General features: G+C 31.7%; 4 protein-coding genes across 4 annotated transcripts in view; 3 read left to right on the top strand and 1 right to left on the bottom strand.

The window, feature by feature from the left end:
* Window positions 1-8,809, top strand: part of LOC143194422 (beta-glucuronidase) — a 28,629-nt gene extending 19,820 nt beyond the window's left edge. Inside the window, exons 11-12 of the mRNA XM_076401203.1 lie at window positions 5,072-5,210; window positions 8,571-8,809. Of these exons, the coding sequence (XP_076257318.1) occupies window positions 5,072-5,210; window positions 8,571-8,767 (336 nt within the window). The 3' untranslated portion in view covers window positions 8,768-8,809. The remainder of the gene's footprint in view (window positions 1-5,071; window positions 5,211-8,570) is intronic.
* A 19-nt stretch (window positions 8,810-8,828) lies between these two features.
* Window positions 8,829-11,093, top strand: LOC143194426 (phosphoserine aminotransferase). The gene is made up of 7 exons (XM_076401207.1): window positions 8,829-9,016; window positions 9,385-9,515; window positions 9,634-9,749; window positions 9,811-9,960; window positions 10,235-10,329; window positions 10,382-10,551; window positions 10,659-11,093. The coding sequence occupies exons 1-7, from the start codon at window positions 8,957-8,959 to the stop codon at window positions 11,041-11,043; spliced, it is 1,107 nt and encodes a 368-aa protein (XP_076257322.1). The 5' UTR covers window positions 8,829-8,956; the 3' UTR covers window positions 11,044-11,093.
* A 28-nt stretch (window positions 11,094-11,121) lies between these two features.
* Window positions 11,122-13,192, bottom strand: LOC143194429 (transmembrane protein 272). Its single transcript, XM_076401209.1, has 3 exons — window positions 12,856-13,192; window positions 12,546-12,779; window positions 11,122-12,489 (listed from the first exon to the last, which is right to left on the bottom strand). The coding sequence occupies exons 1-3, from the start codon at window positions 12,983-12,985 to the stop codon at window positions 12,134-12,136; spliced, it is 720 nt and encodes a 239-aa protein (XP_076257324.1). The 5' UTR covers window positions 12,986-13,192; the 3' UTR covers window positions 11,122-12,133.
* On the top strand, window positions 13,188-16,016 carry Cog3 (conserved oligomeric Golgi complex subunit 3). Its single transcript, XM_076401198.1, has 2 exons — window positions 13,188-15,629; window positions 15,687-16,016. Exons 1-2 carry the CDS (start codon window positions 13,463-13,465, stop codon window positions 15,944-15,946), a joined length of 2,427 nt encoding a protein of 808 aa, XP_076257313.1. The 5' UTR covers window positions 13,188-13,462; the 3' UTR covers window positions 15,947-16,016.
* Window positions 16,017-17,368: the final 1,352 nt, after the last annotated feature.

The following is a 17,368-nucleotide window of genomic DNA, read 5'->3' as shown; positions in this document are numbered from 1 at the left end:
TACGTAGTTTTGGACTTGAGCGACTAAAAGATGTTTATAAACTAAATTGGGGGTTGAATCCAAATCGGCAACCCATTTGTTTAAATTGGTTGTATTTTTCGAAATATTCAATAAATTTATTATTTTATTAACAGCCATTTATTGAATTAACAGGGTATTTTATACTACTTGGCATTTATTTCACGTATTAGAGTCGAACAGTGTCCAAATGTAACAAAAATACTTACAATCGACTTTGCAACGTTGCCTCTGCATTTTCACAAGTTCCAAAGCATAATTACAGCATAAAAACAAGTTCCAAATGATGCTTAATTCAACATCATGTGTTGACAGCCGTTATAAGAACGCAGTGCTGCCACCATGCGCGAACTGGAAAAGCCAATCGAGACACACGGATAGAAGATCTGAGTGCAGGGCATCAAATTACGTTAACAATTATTCTCATATTCTCGGATCCAAAAGCTGACCCGAATTTGTAAACCTGTGTTATTTATTTAAGGCATTTATTAATAGTATATATTTTAATTAAAATATTACCTAAAATTTTCTACAAGTGCAAGCATTAGAAACATGGCGATATCATGTCAAAAAAATCACATTTCTATTTCGCAATTTTCCAGAATTTAAAAATTGTATACAATTCAAGCTACTCCACATCAATCTAAGCTAGTGGTTCTAGACGAGGCTATGTCTGATGAGTACATTGGATGCAATAATAATTTCAAACTCCAACAGTATATCCTTCACAAATCTTGCAACGTGTAGCTGAACTCTACCATAAGAGGCTGTTGTTGTTGATTGTTACTATTTTTGCAACAATGCGTCTTTCAAATTATCAGTAAACATCTGAAGTAACAATTTTATTCGGTTTTAGCAACTCTTCTTTTTAGTAATACACAACGTCTACATACTAGCCCCACTACATACACAGCAAGACTTTATGGCCGTGAAAATTTTGATATCCGATATTTGATATTGACATGGATAGGATTTCTGGATTAACCAATGAATTTTTGTGCTTGGGATCGTCGTAACACTGCATGGCAAGCGATCAAACCGCGATATGGAAATGCCTAAAAATTGAATTTTCGAGTGCTCAGTGAACTTGGGCAATAATGTCTTCAAATAAAACAACAAACGTAATGAATATCAAGAATGCCATTTCAAGCAACATCATGGGAACGTCTATATGCATCGAATAAGTAAATTCATTCAATAATGATTATGTAAAGTAAATACTTAATATATTAACGTCTATGTTACATTATTTTGTATAAAAAGCATCGGTATGCATATCAAAATGTTTTATATATTTACATTGGAGCTTGAACTTTCTAAGACTGATTGATTGATTGATACAAAGATTTTGCAGTCTTTAAAGACGCGGTAAGATACCGAATTGCAAAATTTTGCTGGATGAAGTGTGCTTTGCTGAAGCCAAACGGATATTTTTCAAGCCCTTTCATTAAATGTAGAGGTTAACGAAACAGATATGTTTTACGAAATAAAATCATGCGTAAAAAATCGTTAATAGATCTCGAACAACTTTCCACATCGAACCTAAAACAGACCATCCATTTAAAAAAATTCTCATCTACATCCAGTTGGACATAAACAGGTGTTTTATTACATCAACTCCTGAAAACTGATCAGACGGTAACTACAGAACCTCACAGACAACAATTGGAGAAATTAAGCAAAAAACGTATTCAACAAGCAAGTTAATATAACTGGTCAATTGAAGAGTCCACGGCCTGATACATAGATGGCGCTACTAGAATTAAATCCAAAGAAGTAGTATATTTTTTAGTTAGCCCCAACCCTCAAAAGAGGCGTGTATAAATTTGACAGCTGTCAGATCATTAGTTTGTGAATTATAGAAAAAATGTGTTTTACTATAGTAGGCCGGGGACTTTTCAACTGACCTATTATATTGCCGTATAACAATGATCTGCCTCATGTTGCCCTCTAGCATCAAAATATCCTCTTAAATTTAAATGGGAAGTTCTCTGGAATGTCACATATTCACCAAATTTGATCCCATTCGATACCTATTCTTTTCGGCTAGCATCTTGTAGTTAATAAACTCTAAACGCTGAAATTTGCTGAATTAATTTGCCAAAAATTTATAAAAATTAAATAACATTTATGATTCCAAAGACAATAAGTGTCCGTAGAATGGTGATTTCATTAGGTATTTGAAAGCTGGACAGATAAGAAAAAATAATCGAATATTTTTCCGAAAGGATTGAAAAACCAGAAATGAAAAACATTAGGCCTGTGGCCCCAAAAACCCGAAATGTCAAATAAAAATATCCGAATAGCAATTTGGAATGCTAATGGACTCCAGCAACATCACGATACCCTACAAGTATTCCTAGATATGCAAAATATAGATATTTGCCTAATATCAGAAACCCATTTAACAAAAGAATCCTTTATAAAATTTAGAGGATATACATTTTATCATACTATATATCCAGCTAACACCGCAAAAGGAGGAAGTGCAATAATAATAAAAAAGAGCATTTCCCACCATCAAGAACCCGGGCTCAATACAGCAGGAAATCAGGTAACAGCAGTAACTATTAAATCAAGCAGATACAAGGTTACAATAGCCGCAATTTATTGTCCTCCAAGATACAATCAAAAAAAAGGAAAATTATTTGAATGTCCTAAGCAACCTGGGAGAAAAATTTATAATTGGAGGTGATTTCAATGCAAAAAATATAAGGTGGGATCCAGAATGACAACAACCAAAGGCAATAAACTGCATAAAACAGCTGCTGAACTAAGATGTAGTTACATGTCAACTGGAAAACCAACTTATTGGCCGACTGATCAAGAGAAAACCCCGGGCCTGTTAGATTTCTTCGTAGTAAGAAACATAACATCCAACTATATAGAAGTCGAAGAAAATGTTGAGCTAAGTTTAGATCATACGCCAGTGATTCTGGCGTTGAGCGAAAATATAATAAGAAAAGAAAGAGACCCAACGTCAACAAACAAGAGAACAGACTGGGAAGGATTTGCTGAAGAATTGAACAAACGAATTCAACAAAGTGTACCTCTCAAGACAACTGAACAATTAAATTTTGAAGCAAAAAAATTGGTAGTAGATATTCAACAAGCTGCTTGGAATAATACTCCAGAAATTAAGAGTACAACTAAAAGGAATTAATTATCCAAAAGAAGTGAAGGAAATGGTAGCTGAAAAACGTAAATTACGAATAAAATGGCAACAAAACAGAACACGTAAAAATAAAAATAGTTTAAACAATATAACCCAAACACTGAAAAGAGAAAAGACTGGAAATTAAAAACAAAACCATAAATGACTATCCGAGAAATTTAACAGATGATAAAGAAACTGATTACTCACTCTGGAAAGCCATAATATATTTAAAGCGCTCATGTCTACACAGTCCACCTATAAGAGACCTATGTGGGAATTGGGCACGTGACAATCACCAAAAAGCAGAAGCATTTGCTGAATATCTAGAAAAAACTTTTAAAGCAAACTGAAAATTCGATTTTTGAATCGATGATTGAATTAGTCATGCCGAAAGAGTTAACCAAAGTTATTAAAGCTGACATTAACCCCAGGAAATCACCAGGCTATGATTTAGTAACAGGAGAATTACTGCAAAAACTACCAAGAAAGGGAATCATAAAACTCACCAATTTGATCAATACAGCATTTAGATTAAAACATGTTCCAGACATTTGGAAGATGGCGGAAATTATAATAATCCCAAAACCTGGGAAGTCAGCAAGCGAAATAAAAGCCTATAGACCTATATCACTGCTACCAGTAATATTTAAGGTTTTTGAAAAACTTCTGTTGAAAAGAATAAAACCGATCATAGAGAGAAAAAACCTAATACCAACACACCAGTTTGGGTTTATTAACAAGCACTCAACAATTACCAGGTCCACAGAATAACAGATATTATTGAAAAAGCCTACGAAAGTAAAAAAGTATGCTCAGCTATATTTTTAGATGTAGCACAAGTTTTCGATAAGGTTAGGCATGAAGGCCTTATTCATAAACTACAGAAAATGCTACCAAAACAACACACCGAACTATTAAAATCATACATTACAACCAGAATGTTTAGAGTCAAACAAGAAGAAGCTTACTTTACAATAAAAGAATCTAAAGCAGGTGTACCACAAGGAAGTGTACTGAGACCAACGCTTTATCTACTCTACACTTGTGATATACCACAAACGGAAAATATTACGATGATTACATTTGCTGATGACACTGCGATTATAGCTGTCGGAGACAATAGTGAAGAAGCCTCGCGAAAATTACAACAGGCAAGTGACATTATAAATAATTGGATACAAGCTTGGAAAATAAGAATTAATGAAAGTAAATCTGTACATGTGCAGTTCACCTATAAACAGACCGTACAAGTACCCATAACATTAAATAATACTATCATTCCATATAGCAACAGTGCTAAATATCTCGGAATGAATCTCGAAGTAAAACTTCGCTGGAAGGAACATATAAAGAAGAAAAGAAAAGAACTGGAAATAACTGATAGGAAAATGTACTGGCCAATTGGAAGAAAATCACAATTATCAGTACATAATAAGTTGCTATTTTATAGGCAAATACCCAAATACTATAGGACTGGTTATCTACATCCAGACCTTCAGATACCCACAGTCAGTCAAGAAATCAAGAGAATTGCAAGGGGGCATGAGGAAAGACCCCATTCTCACACGAATATTGAAATATTACAACTATTGGATACCACCAGAACAGGACACAGACTCAAAACAATCAAACCATCTGATCTTGTGTAGTGTTGTGTAGTGAGGTACATGTATTAAAAAATTCAGCAGTGTATAAACATTATTTCACCAGAGACTGAGATAGGGCCGATGGGTCCTCCTAGTTATATACCTAGATTTAAGTTATCATAAAGACAAATTGTAGGTTAGACGGAAACGACTAGTAACAATATATTAATTAAATAATTTAAAAAAATAGATATTTGAGTAGATATTTGCCGTTGCATGCTAACCTAACACATTTCCATTTCTATTTCAGCTGCCTTCTTTTATATGGTCCGAGGAATACCAGAACGACTTAATGGCCGAGTATTTTAAATCATTCGATGAGCTACGAACTAAAAGTTGGTTCATCGGAGAAATGATATGGAACTTTGCGGATTTCAAAACTGACCAAGGTAAATATTTTCCTATGATATACATATTTCCAATGTTTAACAATTTTTTATTACAATTTTGTTATTATGTGGTTTCATATACTTTTGATCAGATATAACAGTGAAAAGTATCAATGTAAACAATTGGTAAGAACAACCTCTAATTCGATGGTTTTAACATTTTTTGCATATAAAATAATAGCTTTCATTTAGCTTTATCGTGTTATTGTATACAAACGATAATCGCGGAACGGTCAAAATTCGAATTTGAACATTCAACATTCACTACTTTTGTTGATTGAATTGAAGTAATCAGCTGCCGAAGCCCATCAAACACTTTTAGAAACATGCTTGGAAGCTTAGTAGTGATGCTAGCCCTTCATACCAATTTTCGGTTTTAGTTTCAACAATTTCCGAATGTAGGTAGTTTTGATGTTAATGACAAAGATAATGAAGACTTATTAGACGAAATCTCAAGGCAGCTTAGCTTAGCAGTTGATGAAACAACTGTCTCCAGATGTATATAAGTCATGCTTTATGAAAGAGTTTTAAACAAAAAAAAACTATTATTTTGCTTAAAACTGATTTATTCAAGAAAAGAGGCGACTGGTTGACTCGTCTCACTCGTTCACCAGTCAGATAGTTAAAAAAAACAGATGGCCAAATAATCTGGGTCATGTTACATAATATATGGGAGAGATATGAAATATGAAAAAATAGCTACCATACGAATTGATCGCAAATATTATTTCAACATTACGATGTCATATCTTCCCAGACAAAAAAAATAATAGTTTCCTTTGGCGTTTCCTGTTCGTGTGAGTGGCAATGAAAAGTGGATCTACAAACGATAATCCCAAGTGCAACAGTCATGGGCTAGTCCAAAAGATCGAATCATGCCTATCCACGTCAACATCGAAGCGGAATATTCAAGGCCGCAACGCATACGGTGGCATCTGCAGACTGTAGTATATTACGAGCTACTAGAACCCAACGAAACTATTACTAAAGATGTCTACTGACGCGAATTAAACACACTAAATTACATATTCTTGCAAAATACAGCAACAGCGACTAATAGAGGCAAAGTCTCTTCCAAAACACACTGCAAAAGTTAAGGAATAGGTTCGGTCACAGTCAACGTACTCACCACGCCTAGCGCATTCTAAGTGCCACTTCTTTTGATCGACGCAACATGGCTTAACGGGCAGGCAGGCAGGCCAAACCAACATCGTTCATTCAACACGTTCAATTATGCTTAAAAAACATGACAAACCGGCAGAACAAGTTGAATTTTACAGGACTATCTAGCTGCTACCTGCGATAACAAAATTATTTGAGAAGCTGCTGTCAAAATGTATTAAATCATTTATAGAAATACGATATATCCAGTTTGGATTTCGAAATCACCACTCGACAATCGATCAAGTGCACAGAGTAACAGCAGTTCTTGAAAAAGCATTCGAAGAAAATAAATACTGCCCGGCAATATGCCTGGACGTCTCACAAGCTTATGACCTGCCATAGCATTTGGGATTAATTATACAAAATGAGCAAATTTCTACCGTGGAATTACTGTCAACTGTCAACCGTTGGAGTTATACTTTTTCTAATTCGTCAATCATTGCCAATTTGGACCTGTGGGGTGCAAATATGGGGTTGTACTAAGACATCAAACCAACTAGTAATCCTACGAACAGTTCTCATACGAAATTCGAACGTAAACGATAAATTGTGGTTTTGTGAGACACTGGACGATTAGGATATTTTTGACACGATTTCCGCTGAGTGGCAATAATGGAACGATTAATGTCAATAAATATTGTCACTATTTCTGCTCGTGCTCGTTCAAAATAGTAGCAGGACTTTTGCCCCACCTGTTATATTACCTGTAATGTCAAGAGTTTTTGAGAAATTGTGTATCAAGAGGCTTAATACAATAATTAAAAATGTAAGTATTATTCCTGGACATCATTTTGGGTTTCGTAATAAACACCATATAACAAATACCTAGATTGGTAAAACAAATAAATAAATGCGGGCTTAAATGCTAAAAGATGTTGCTCGGCTACATTCTTTGATAATCTCAGGTTTTGATATAGTATGACATACAGGGCTGGTGTGTAAGTCTTACCTTATGAATGAAGACTTATAACATATTTAGGAGTTCCGCAAAACAGCGTACTGGGTCTAGTACGCTAGACTAGTACTGTAACCTTCTGTACACTGTTCATCTACAGACCACAAAAGTTAGTACTGTGGTACATATGCAAAAGGCACGACAATATTTTACCATCTCATAAAGACCCAATGATAGCATCAAGAAGGCTTTATTTTTATTAAGGTATCTTTAAACTATGGCTGTAAAATTGTCATACTCCTTAAGTCAATGAAACAAGAACTGTCCATGTAACTTCTAGCTTGCATAGAAGAATATATCCACCAGTGAATATTAATAGATACATATATATTAATAGTATGTACATGATATTAATATAGTTAATAGTTGTAGTTATTAATAATTAATGTTTCCTCCTCATCTCTAACTCCACCAAGAGGTGTATACCAAATATCTTGGATTGCTTTTAGCCCGACTTTTACTCGACTTCATATACTTACTAAAGGAAAACAACTTGAACTAAACAAAATGATTTGGCTTGTCGGGCGAAAATCGAAATTATCCTTATATAATAAGTTATTGCTGTACAAATCACATTCAATACGGAATCCAATTATGGCTTACTTTTAACAAACCTAATATAGCCACTATTCAACAACTTCAAAAAAATAAATATTGCGTGATATAGTCGATGCTCCGATCTACCTTTATACTGAAGTTATACTGTGTAATATCCGCCAATGTAAATATATAAAATATTTGTATTACCTATTGGCTAATCAACAAGATTTGAGTGATAACAGTGAAGTACATAGACCAAAGCAAAATATGATCTGATTAATGGACATATATAGATCGATTTATAGAGATTTTAGGGCAAGTTATAAAATAAGATATTTTGTAGAGGGATCTTCTACATGTTTATGTATATACTAATTATCATAATAAATATAAATACTTATTGGACCTATGAAATACCAGAAATACCTCATTGGGCAGGTTGTTGAACCAGTCATATAGTATATTCATTCGATGACTTTCAGTGGCATTTTGTTGTGAACTAAGCAAAAACACAATTCAATTAAAAAATCATAATTCAATTCAATTAATAATAAAATGTAGAGCGTATTAACGGAGGTTTGAGATTAAAAGTAGTTTATAATTATCAAATTCCGAATATTTATTAACTACTCAACAATCATAGTATTTACAAGTTTCATTTCATTTCTGTAGAGTATACTAACATTACTTCTGTGTTTCAGATATAAGAAGAGTGGGTGGTAATAGGAAGGGGGTGTTTACTAGGAACCGCCAGCCAAAAACCGCCGCCTTTTATTTAAGGAAAAGATATTGGGCCTTGGCAAACCAACTAAACAATGTAACTTTGCCTACCGATTTAGATAGATATGTTATCAAAGATTCCGATTCATTATCAGCTCAGATACATACAGAACTGTAAACAAAATGTTTAATAAAAATCAAATAAATTTTTTACCACAAATTCCTTTTACTAACACACTAATTGTTTTACCTTAAGTATTTTAGCAAATAATAGCCAGTGCTATTTTTATTAAGAGCTATAAATTAGGTTATGAAAAGTTAGGGCGATATTTTTGGATATTATTTGTTTTAGTACAGTATAAAGCAAATGGAAAAAGCAAAAAGTGCACTTAACTTTGGTTCAGGGCCTTCAAAATTACCATTAGAGGTTAGTAAGAAGACGTAATTGGTATAAAATATTTAGACAATATGGAATATAGTTTCATTTATTCATACATTAAAATTAATGTTTATCTTGATTTAGTGGCTATCACTGTTCACGGTTAACCTTCACATGTTTCTCTTTTATTCAAGTAAACATAACTTTTTATTTTACATCTTTTAAATATTTCAAACATAACTGGTTTAATAGAAAAAAAAAAACCTAAATAATACTAACAACGTAATTAATTTTACAACATACATGACGCTATTGACATATCAAGTATGGCGGCAAATTTAAAATAAATTTTTAGAGATATTTTTTAATCATGCTTACTAATTTAGATTAAAATGAATTTTAAAAAAATGTGTTAGGTCTTAGAAGATGTACAGAAAGAATTTGTAAATTATCGGGATATTGGATTCAGTATTACTGAGCTGAGTCACAGATCTGAAGAGTACACTGAACTAAATCAGCAAGCCCAAGATGACTTAAGAACTTTACTGTTAAGTATATCTATATTATATTTAATTAATAATAATTAATATTTCCTTTCATATATATCATATATTTCCTTTAATAATATTATCTAATATAAACCATGGCCTTAATTAATTTAACAGGTCGGTTCCTGATAATTACAAAATTTTGTTCACTCAAGGAGGTGGCCAGGGTCTTTTATCCGCCATACCATTAAATTTGATAGGCGAAAATGGAACTGCAGATTATATAATAACAGGTAAAAATGTGATGAAATGATAATAAACGCTAAATTAAAATACATAACGGATTTTACTCAGGAATATGGTCTACTGTCGCTGCTAATGAGGCAAAAAAATATGGGCAAATTAATTGTATACATGCCGAATGTGATGTACCATCAGAAGAAAAATGGAACTTAAATGAAAATGCTTCGTATCTGTTTTATTGCGATAACGAAACTATAGAAGGTATTTTCAATGCTTTAATTTCGCCAATTTAATCATCTAATTTGTTTAAGATATTTTTGCTATCTTACAACATTAAGGGATTCTATTTATTATTCCAATTCAGGGCTAACTTGCGTTTATTTTGTATCTTTGACGACTCATCATGTAGCATTTCTGTAAATTAAAAAAAAAATTGCTAATAACTAAAATATACATTTTTTGTATTACTATATCGATATTAAGAAATTATATATATTTATTAGTACAGGAATTTAAAAATAACAAATTTTCACAGGAAAAGAATTTCATTTTGTGCCTAAAGTGGAGAATATACCTATTGTAGCAGACATGTCCTCAAGCATAATGATGAAAAAAATAGATGTTTCTAAGGTAAGGATAGTTCATTAAATAGATATAGAAATATGATGGTTTTTTTTTTCAGTTTGGAGTTATTTTTGCAGCTGCCCAAAAGAATTTAGGAACGGCTGGTTTAGGTGTAGTAATAGTAAGAGAAGACTTACTAGGACGAGCTCTTAATATATGTCCATCGTTTTTAAATTTTACACAACTCTCCCAACATAACTCCATCTTAAATACACCTCCGATATTTTCGTAAGTATGTTATAGGTACCTCCAGGACTGTACGTTAATCTTACTTTGATTAGAACCCTTCCAATTATTTTATTAAACGGCAAATAATATATTCTTGTATATTTAAGGATTTACTTATTATCTAAAGTATTAAAATGGGTAAAACAAAATGGAGGCTTAGAAACAATGGAACAGCGCTGTAAAGAAAAAAGTAAACTGCTCTACGACACAATCAATGAGTCTGGCGGTTTCTATCATTGTCTAGTAGAAAATACTTCCATACGAAGTCGTATAAATATACCTTTCTGTATAAATGGGGGAGACGCTAAAATGGAAGAGAAATTTTTAAGTGAAGCAGCCAAATGCCAAATTTATCAATTAAAAGGTCACAAGCTGGTCGGTGGCATTCGAGTGTCTTTATATAATTCAATTTCTTACAATGATGTTATGATTCTAACTGATTTTATGATAAAGTTTAAAAAGGAAAATGAAAAAGTTATACAGCATGAGTAAACAAAATATTTTTTCTATCATTATTATTAAAATAAACTATCAGAATTAAAGTGAAGTTAGTTTTAATTAAAAAAGCACTAAATGAAAAGAGTAACACCTTTATTAAAACATATAATAAATAGTAAAAATATAACATATTAGATCTACCTATAAAAACAAACATTTCGAGAATAAATATATAATAAAATAAAACCGAAGTTAGCTACAATATTTCATCTAAAGAAATCTACTTAAAAAAATCTTATCACAGATAGCTTTTGTCAACAATGTTTTGTCTTTTTGTTTGCCTTTTTCAATAATAGTTATAAAGTGTCTAAAAATATTTGTTTCTTGCTATTCTATTCCCTTGTAATGCTAACTAAACACAATCACATTTACATAAACAACCATAAAAGAGATTATATAACATCAGACTTATGGCACAATTAAAACATAACATATTTTAACATTTCAGTCAAAATCTTGTTGACAATGGAACCAAAAATAATGAGTAGATTAAGAAACTTCAAGTATTCTACAATCAGTTTTGAATAAGTTTTTCTTCAGGTGGTCTATGAAAAAACAAGTCTCGGTCCTGTTAGTGATGCTTTTAATTTACACTTCAAATGAATGGTGTGTATTAATATAACTTAAATCCTGTTAATGTTAACACCATACATAATTTTTGTTGCAGCTTTATAACATCAAAATATTAAAATTAAACTGTTAAATGAGTAAGATTAAGTGGGTTTTTAAATACATATTAACATTTCATATGTTTAAGCCAATAAGCAATAAGAAGTATACATTCACACAACACTAACGATAATATGTAAAAATAAGTTTTTTATATTAAACATCGTTATTTGGAAGTTATATACACATTATACTCCATAAGTATATTGCTAAATAACTAGTAATATATTATATATTACAAACCTTAAGCCTCAGCATATAAGCATTTAAACAAAGCCATTAGGTAATGACAATTAGTGTTAATTTAGGCCTTTCAACATTATAAGTATAATATATTATTTGGATATTAAAAACAATGTAAATTAAGCATCTCTAACATTACCTGGTCATATTACCAATCCATCTATTAATTTGGTTACCATATTCTACCGCCTCCTTCCTGGCTATCCTGATCTGAATGAAAAATAACTGTAGCAACACTAATTGAACATAAACATAGAGTAATTATTCCCATAATGATGTAAACAGAAGTTATGAGCCAAAAGGCAAAAAGGTATAGATTTTTATTACAATATTTTCCAAACGCAGGATCATAATTGGGTTCATATTCTTTATAAACCCATACTGACCCAATAATAAACCAACCCAACATAAAGCAATTTAGAAGAGTTTGAGTTGGAGATTGTCTTAAGTTTTCTTCCTGACGTTCCTCTTCTGTTTGTCTTACTCTAGCAGATAAATGCAGAAGTTGTTTTAATATGCCAAATATTCCTGCAAATTACATAAAAACTGTTTATTTATGTCTGTAACATCGGACAATTCCTTACCCCCAACTAACAAATAAACTGGAATGTATTCTCCTTGAGGACACTCATGTAAATATATGGACCCAATTACTATCATACATATTGGTACAACTATTGTAACCCCTAAAATAATTGAACAACCAAGCGTTCCCAAAACTATGATGGTAACATTTTTGATGAAATCAATGACACCTTTACTGGTTTTTTGAGCTTCCCTTACTCTGCCAAACAAAGAGTCATATGAAGGAGGTGGTGCTAAAATTGAAATAACAATCATTAAAACATTTGTTTTGAGTTCTACTCTACATTCGTAAAAATCATGTACTCTCACCATTAGGATTAATTGCTTCCTCATAGGACGGTGGTGCCCCAATGTCATCGTGTGCATTGTAATTTGTAGCCCTCCCTTGAACATTGTATAAGGGAGGAGGGTTTTGAAATAATATATTGGCACTTGTCATATGATAAAACTTTCTAAAGGGTACTTTCACAAACTAGAGCTCTACTACATAATAAACCTAGCAAGCTACCTACGGCTCAAAGCATTTTGCAAGTATTCTGGAAGAACACAATCGGTGTTCTTGTATAATTTATTTATTAACAACGTTTGAACGTTGAGGTACACTGAACTATTTTGACCTAAAAATGTGACGTTATCATTCTGACATAAATTTTGACAGTAGTTAAAAAACCAAAATACAAAGTTTATCTTTGTTAATGCATTACAATTTGTAATATTCCGCTATTTATATATTCTTTGAAGTAAATATATGACATAATTATTGCAATTTCGATTATAACATTTAAGATAGTTTGGACAGCTTATCAAAAGCTAACCTTAGTGTTAATCTATATACTAGTAATATACAAAACTACAGAATAGTAATACACAAATAAAACAGAGCTTTATATAAACAAAAAGTGCAAAAAACAGGAAAATGAATCGTTCGGCTAGTAAAGTACTTGAGGACAAAGATAATGATGCTTTAATACAAGAGAATGTGGTGAATTGGCAATCGGCAACGAATCCTTTAGCTCCTTTGAAGGAAGAACAACTAGACTTATTTTATGAGGTAGGAGATGTTCTCAAGAGCTTGTATGCTAATGAAAATAATTATAATAATGATGATGAACCTGCGGAACATCAAAAAGAGAACATTCCTGTGATAAGCAGTAATATTGATTTTGTAAGATGGATGGTATCAGTGGAAAAGCAGATTCAGCATGAAAATTTCAAGCATTTTCAAGTATATTATGAACTTTTATCAAAACATTTGAATAATTCTCAACATTTGTTAACGTTATCTGACCAGTCATTAAACTCTTTAAGTGTACTTAGGGAAAAATATGAAAATGTTATAGAAAAAACTAATTATTTACACAATTTAAGTGAACAACTAATGGTACAGCAAAAATGTTTAAAAGAGAAGAAATCAGAGATTAATCACAGGTTGAAATATTTCATTTATTTTCCCAAATGTCAAGATATAATAGAAAATATGAACAAAAAAGTTAATAATACTGATTTCATTGATGCTTTAAATAACATAGATTTAGCAATAGATTATTTAAAGGAGAATATGTCATTCAAAGAATCTAAAATTTATAAAATTAAGTATGAAAGTTTATTAAACACAGCTCTAATGCATGTGTTTAACTTTGTTAATAATATTTTAATTGAAACGTCAAAACAGATAATTACAGGAAGTGAAAATAATGATTTATCTCTTCAGCATCATAAAGACTCTGTTTCAGAATCAATTTTTGCATTGTATTATGGAAAGTTTCAAAGTTCATCAGTAAAAATGAAGAAAATTCTTGAAATTATTGAACAGAAACAAGATAAAAATGACCATTATAAAAATACTATGTATGATTGTCAGACCAGTTATTTTAAACAAAGGTTACCAATATTGGAAGCAGCTGTATCAAAAGCATTACAGGAGTTGAATAATCAGCATAGAACGGATTACAGTGTCCTATTTCGTTCATGCTGTCTATTCACAGTAAAAGTTTGCACAGATGAGGTGATGTGTTATAATTTCTTTTTCTCAAGTCTGTCAAGCCAGCTGCATGACTACTTAAGTTCACTCTGTCAACATTTATATGATACATTAAGGCCTTGCCTTATTCACATAAATCATATTGAAATATTATGTGAATTGTGCAGTATTTTGAAAAATGAAATGTCCAATGATAAAAATGTCACTAATGAATGCTTAACTAGATATTTTGAAGTAATAAGGCAACTGTTAGAAGATGTAGAAGAGAGGCTAGTGTTTAGAGTAAACATGTTTTTCAAACATGATTTAAGTGATTATAAGCCATCCCCAGGTGATCTAGCTTATCCAGAGAAATTGCAGCAGATGATAAATGTTATAGAGATTAAAGAGAGGCGGCCAGATTCTCGATCATCTATTCGATCTGGAGGATCTCAAGATATGACTAATCTTGATGCATCACATATGTCTCATTTAAGATCTTATACTGGAAACTCCCCTGCTGATTTGCATGGAATGTGGTATCCTACAGTGAAAAGAACTCTGGTGTGCTTATCCAGGTTATATTTTTGTTTAGATAGAGAAACGTTTCAGAGCTTAGCTCAAGAAGCATTAATCATATGCGTAAATACATTACAAAATGCATCTGGTATAATATCATCGAGAAAAACACCAGTTGATGGAAAGTTGTTTGAAATTAAACACCTATTGATAATTCGTGAGCAAATCGCCCCTTTCCAAGTAGACTTTACGAGCAAAGAGCTCTCCCTCGATTTTAGTACGGTTCAAAAAGCTGCCGTTGATTTGGTCCAAAAACGCAAACAGATATTTACTTTTGGTAGCAATAATGCTTTGTTGGAGTTCTTACTTGAAGGCACACCAAAAGTAAAGGAGTACTTGATAGATTCTAGAAAGGAAATCGATAAAAAGCTGAAATTTTGCTGTGAATCGTTTATTGCTTTTGTTACCAAAATGTTAATTGGAAATGTATTAGATTGGAATGAACAAGCCGAAGCATTTTTGCAAGTAAGCAAAGGACGAGTTGACACTGTAAAAGGTACAACTCTAAGTAAACAAATTTTCGCTAAACCGGAAAATCTATCAGGTTCGATTTTCTTTGTAGCTTAACATAATTTATATGAGATCCTAACTTCTTTTTTAGATTTGGTGAAAGAAGCAGAAAAATGTATGAAATTGAAAATACCAGAGATTCAAAGGTCCATGCAACTTTATCTGGCTAATAAAGAAACTGAATTCATCCTGTTTCGCCCGATCAAGAATAACATAATAAACGCTTTCATTCAAATGGAACAAATAGTTCAGAAAGGAGGCTATACTACTGATGATCAATTGCTGATTGCCTGCCCTACACCAGAACATGTAAATATTCTAATTTGTTCTGTTTCTCTTACAGGAGAATAAATTATATAGTTTAACTCATAATAATTTATCATGTAAATAATATTTTTAATATAAAAATTGTATTACTTAAGATTTATTTTATTTAAATTACATTAAGTGTAAAGAAAAATGTTAATATGATATGCCGTGGCAGAGGTTTTTTGACAAATGAAATCGTCGTATACTCCCGAATATATCTTTGTTTCCGTCCTCCCAGAAGATTTAGAATACCACACTCTGATTTATATTTTGTATGAATTACAATTATTGTTAGATGTTGTGAGGGCACTAACTCAATATTCAGTCAGGATAAAAGGGGATCATAATGAACACGCGAGCATAAAAAGGTAGTGATACGGTACTGGGGCTCTAGAATAACGGTAAAAAAATTGGACACTCACTTTTTCATATAATACTTCTCAGCAACAAATTACAATGTTGACACATATTAATTTAAAATATCGGCTAAAGAAATATTGGGAAAAAGGTTTTGGTTTTGTAATATTTGTAGATTATCGATTGTGTGGTCACCACAGCAGCAGTTTTCAATATGCATGAGAATGATTTAAAATTTAGCATTATTATAAATGCCTAGGCGTAGAGTTTCACTAATTTTGAGCAAATCCAAAGCGGATATTTAATTTAACATTAACGGATTAACGTTTAAATGTGATGTAGTGGTGGTTTAGCTTCGTAATATTAAACCTTAATCAGAATTTCTAAATGATCTCGTTACATAGTCGTGTCGATCTTATCCATTATTTTTCTACTGTTAGTAAGTATATAGCATATTTTCAAATAATATCCTTTGGAAGGCAAGCAAAGTACATCATAGAATAGGTAGCCTTATCGCTAAACCACATCAAATAAATACCTTTGTTTGCTTTCAGCCAAAGACTAATAATGTTATCATATTATGTCTACTGAAGGTAGATATCAGCTATATTACAATCATTACCTTTGAACGAAGCATTTTATGTATATTTTATGCTCAGCCTTCACAATCAAAATTTAAGGCGTGTCCAGTAAAGTGGACGACTCAACTAATTCTGTTTATTCATCAATATCAAATGCAAAAAAAATTAAACTCCCAAATTTTCCAAAACAAACATAATTATGCCCGACTATATATTTTTTTGATTATATTGATGAGAAATATTTTGAGCAACAAAATACAAAACTAATATTTTCTTTTTGCTTGTAGACTTAAAAGACTAGATGCGACTGTAGAACTATTCTCAGACTTTTTTTGCATAAACATGTAATTAAGATACGTAGTAAGACATTCTTTTTAATATTCTATATTGTATTAAGAACAATTATTTTGAAACTCTTGAGGTATTTTCAAGTAATTTAAAAGGATTTCATATTTTATTATTGTCTAACCTCAATAATTTTGTCTAATAGTGATTTAAAGCAATAAAAAATAATCAAGGTATATAT

The sequence above is a fragment of the Rhynchophorus ferrugineus genome, unplaced genomic scaffold, assembly GCF_030347505.1.
Source record: "Rhynchophorus ferrugineus isolate W39M unplaced genomic scaffold, kcgeb_rfMv2 rfM3, whole genome shotgun sequence".
Taxonomy (NCBI): Eukaryota; Metazoa; Arthropoda; class Insecta; order Coleoptera; family Curculionidae; genus Rhynchophorus; species Rhynchophorus ferrugineus.
The sequence above is the reverse complement of the archived record's forward strand: the minus strand, read 5'-3'. Positions and strand labels throughout refer to the sequence as shown.

What these genes read in the sequence shown, in the direction of transcription:
- Cog3 (XM_076401198.1), top strand. Translation starts at nt 13,463, where the DNA reads ATGAATCGTTCGGCTAGTAAAGTACTTGAGGACAAAGATAATGATGCT. An exon ending in TAAACCGGAAAATCTATCAG is followed by an intron (nt 15,630 to 15,686) that starts GTTCGATTTTCT and finishes CTTCTTTTTTAG; the next exon opens with ATTTGGTGAAAGAAGCAGAA.
- LOC143194426 (XM_076401207.1), top strand. Translation starts at nt 8,957, where the DNA reads ATGGAAAAAGCAAAAAGTGCACTTAACTTTGGTTCAGGGCCTTCAAAA. An exon ending in TGCAGATTATATAATAACAG is followed by an intron (nt 9,750 to 9,810) that starts GTAAAAATGTGA and finishes GATTTTACTCAG; the next exon opens with GAATATGGTCTACTGTCGCT. An exon ending in AATACACCTCCGATATTTTC is followed by an intron (nt 10,552 to 10,658) that starts GTAAGTATGTTA and finishes TGTATATTTAAG; the next exon opens with GATTTACTTATTATCTAAAG.
- LOC143194429 (XM_076401209.1), bottom strand. Translation starts at nt 12,985, where the DNA reads ATGACAAGTGCCAATATATTATTTCAAAACCCTCCTCCCTTATACAAT. An exon ending in GGAAGCAATTAATCCTAATG is followed by an intron (nt 12,780 to 12,855) that starts GTGAGAGTACAT and finishes TTTCAATTTTAG; the next exon opens with CACCACCTCCTTCATATGAC. An exon ending in AGTTTATTTGTTAGTTGGGG is followed by an intron (nt 12,490 to 12,545) that starts GTAAGGAATTGT and finishes TGTAATTTGCAG; the next exon opens with GAATATTTGGCATATTAAAA.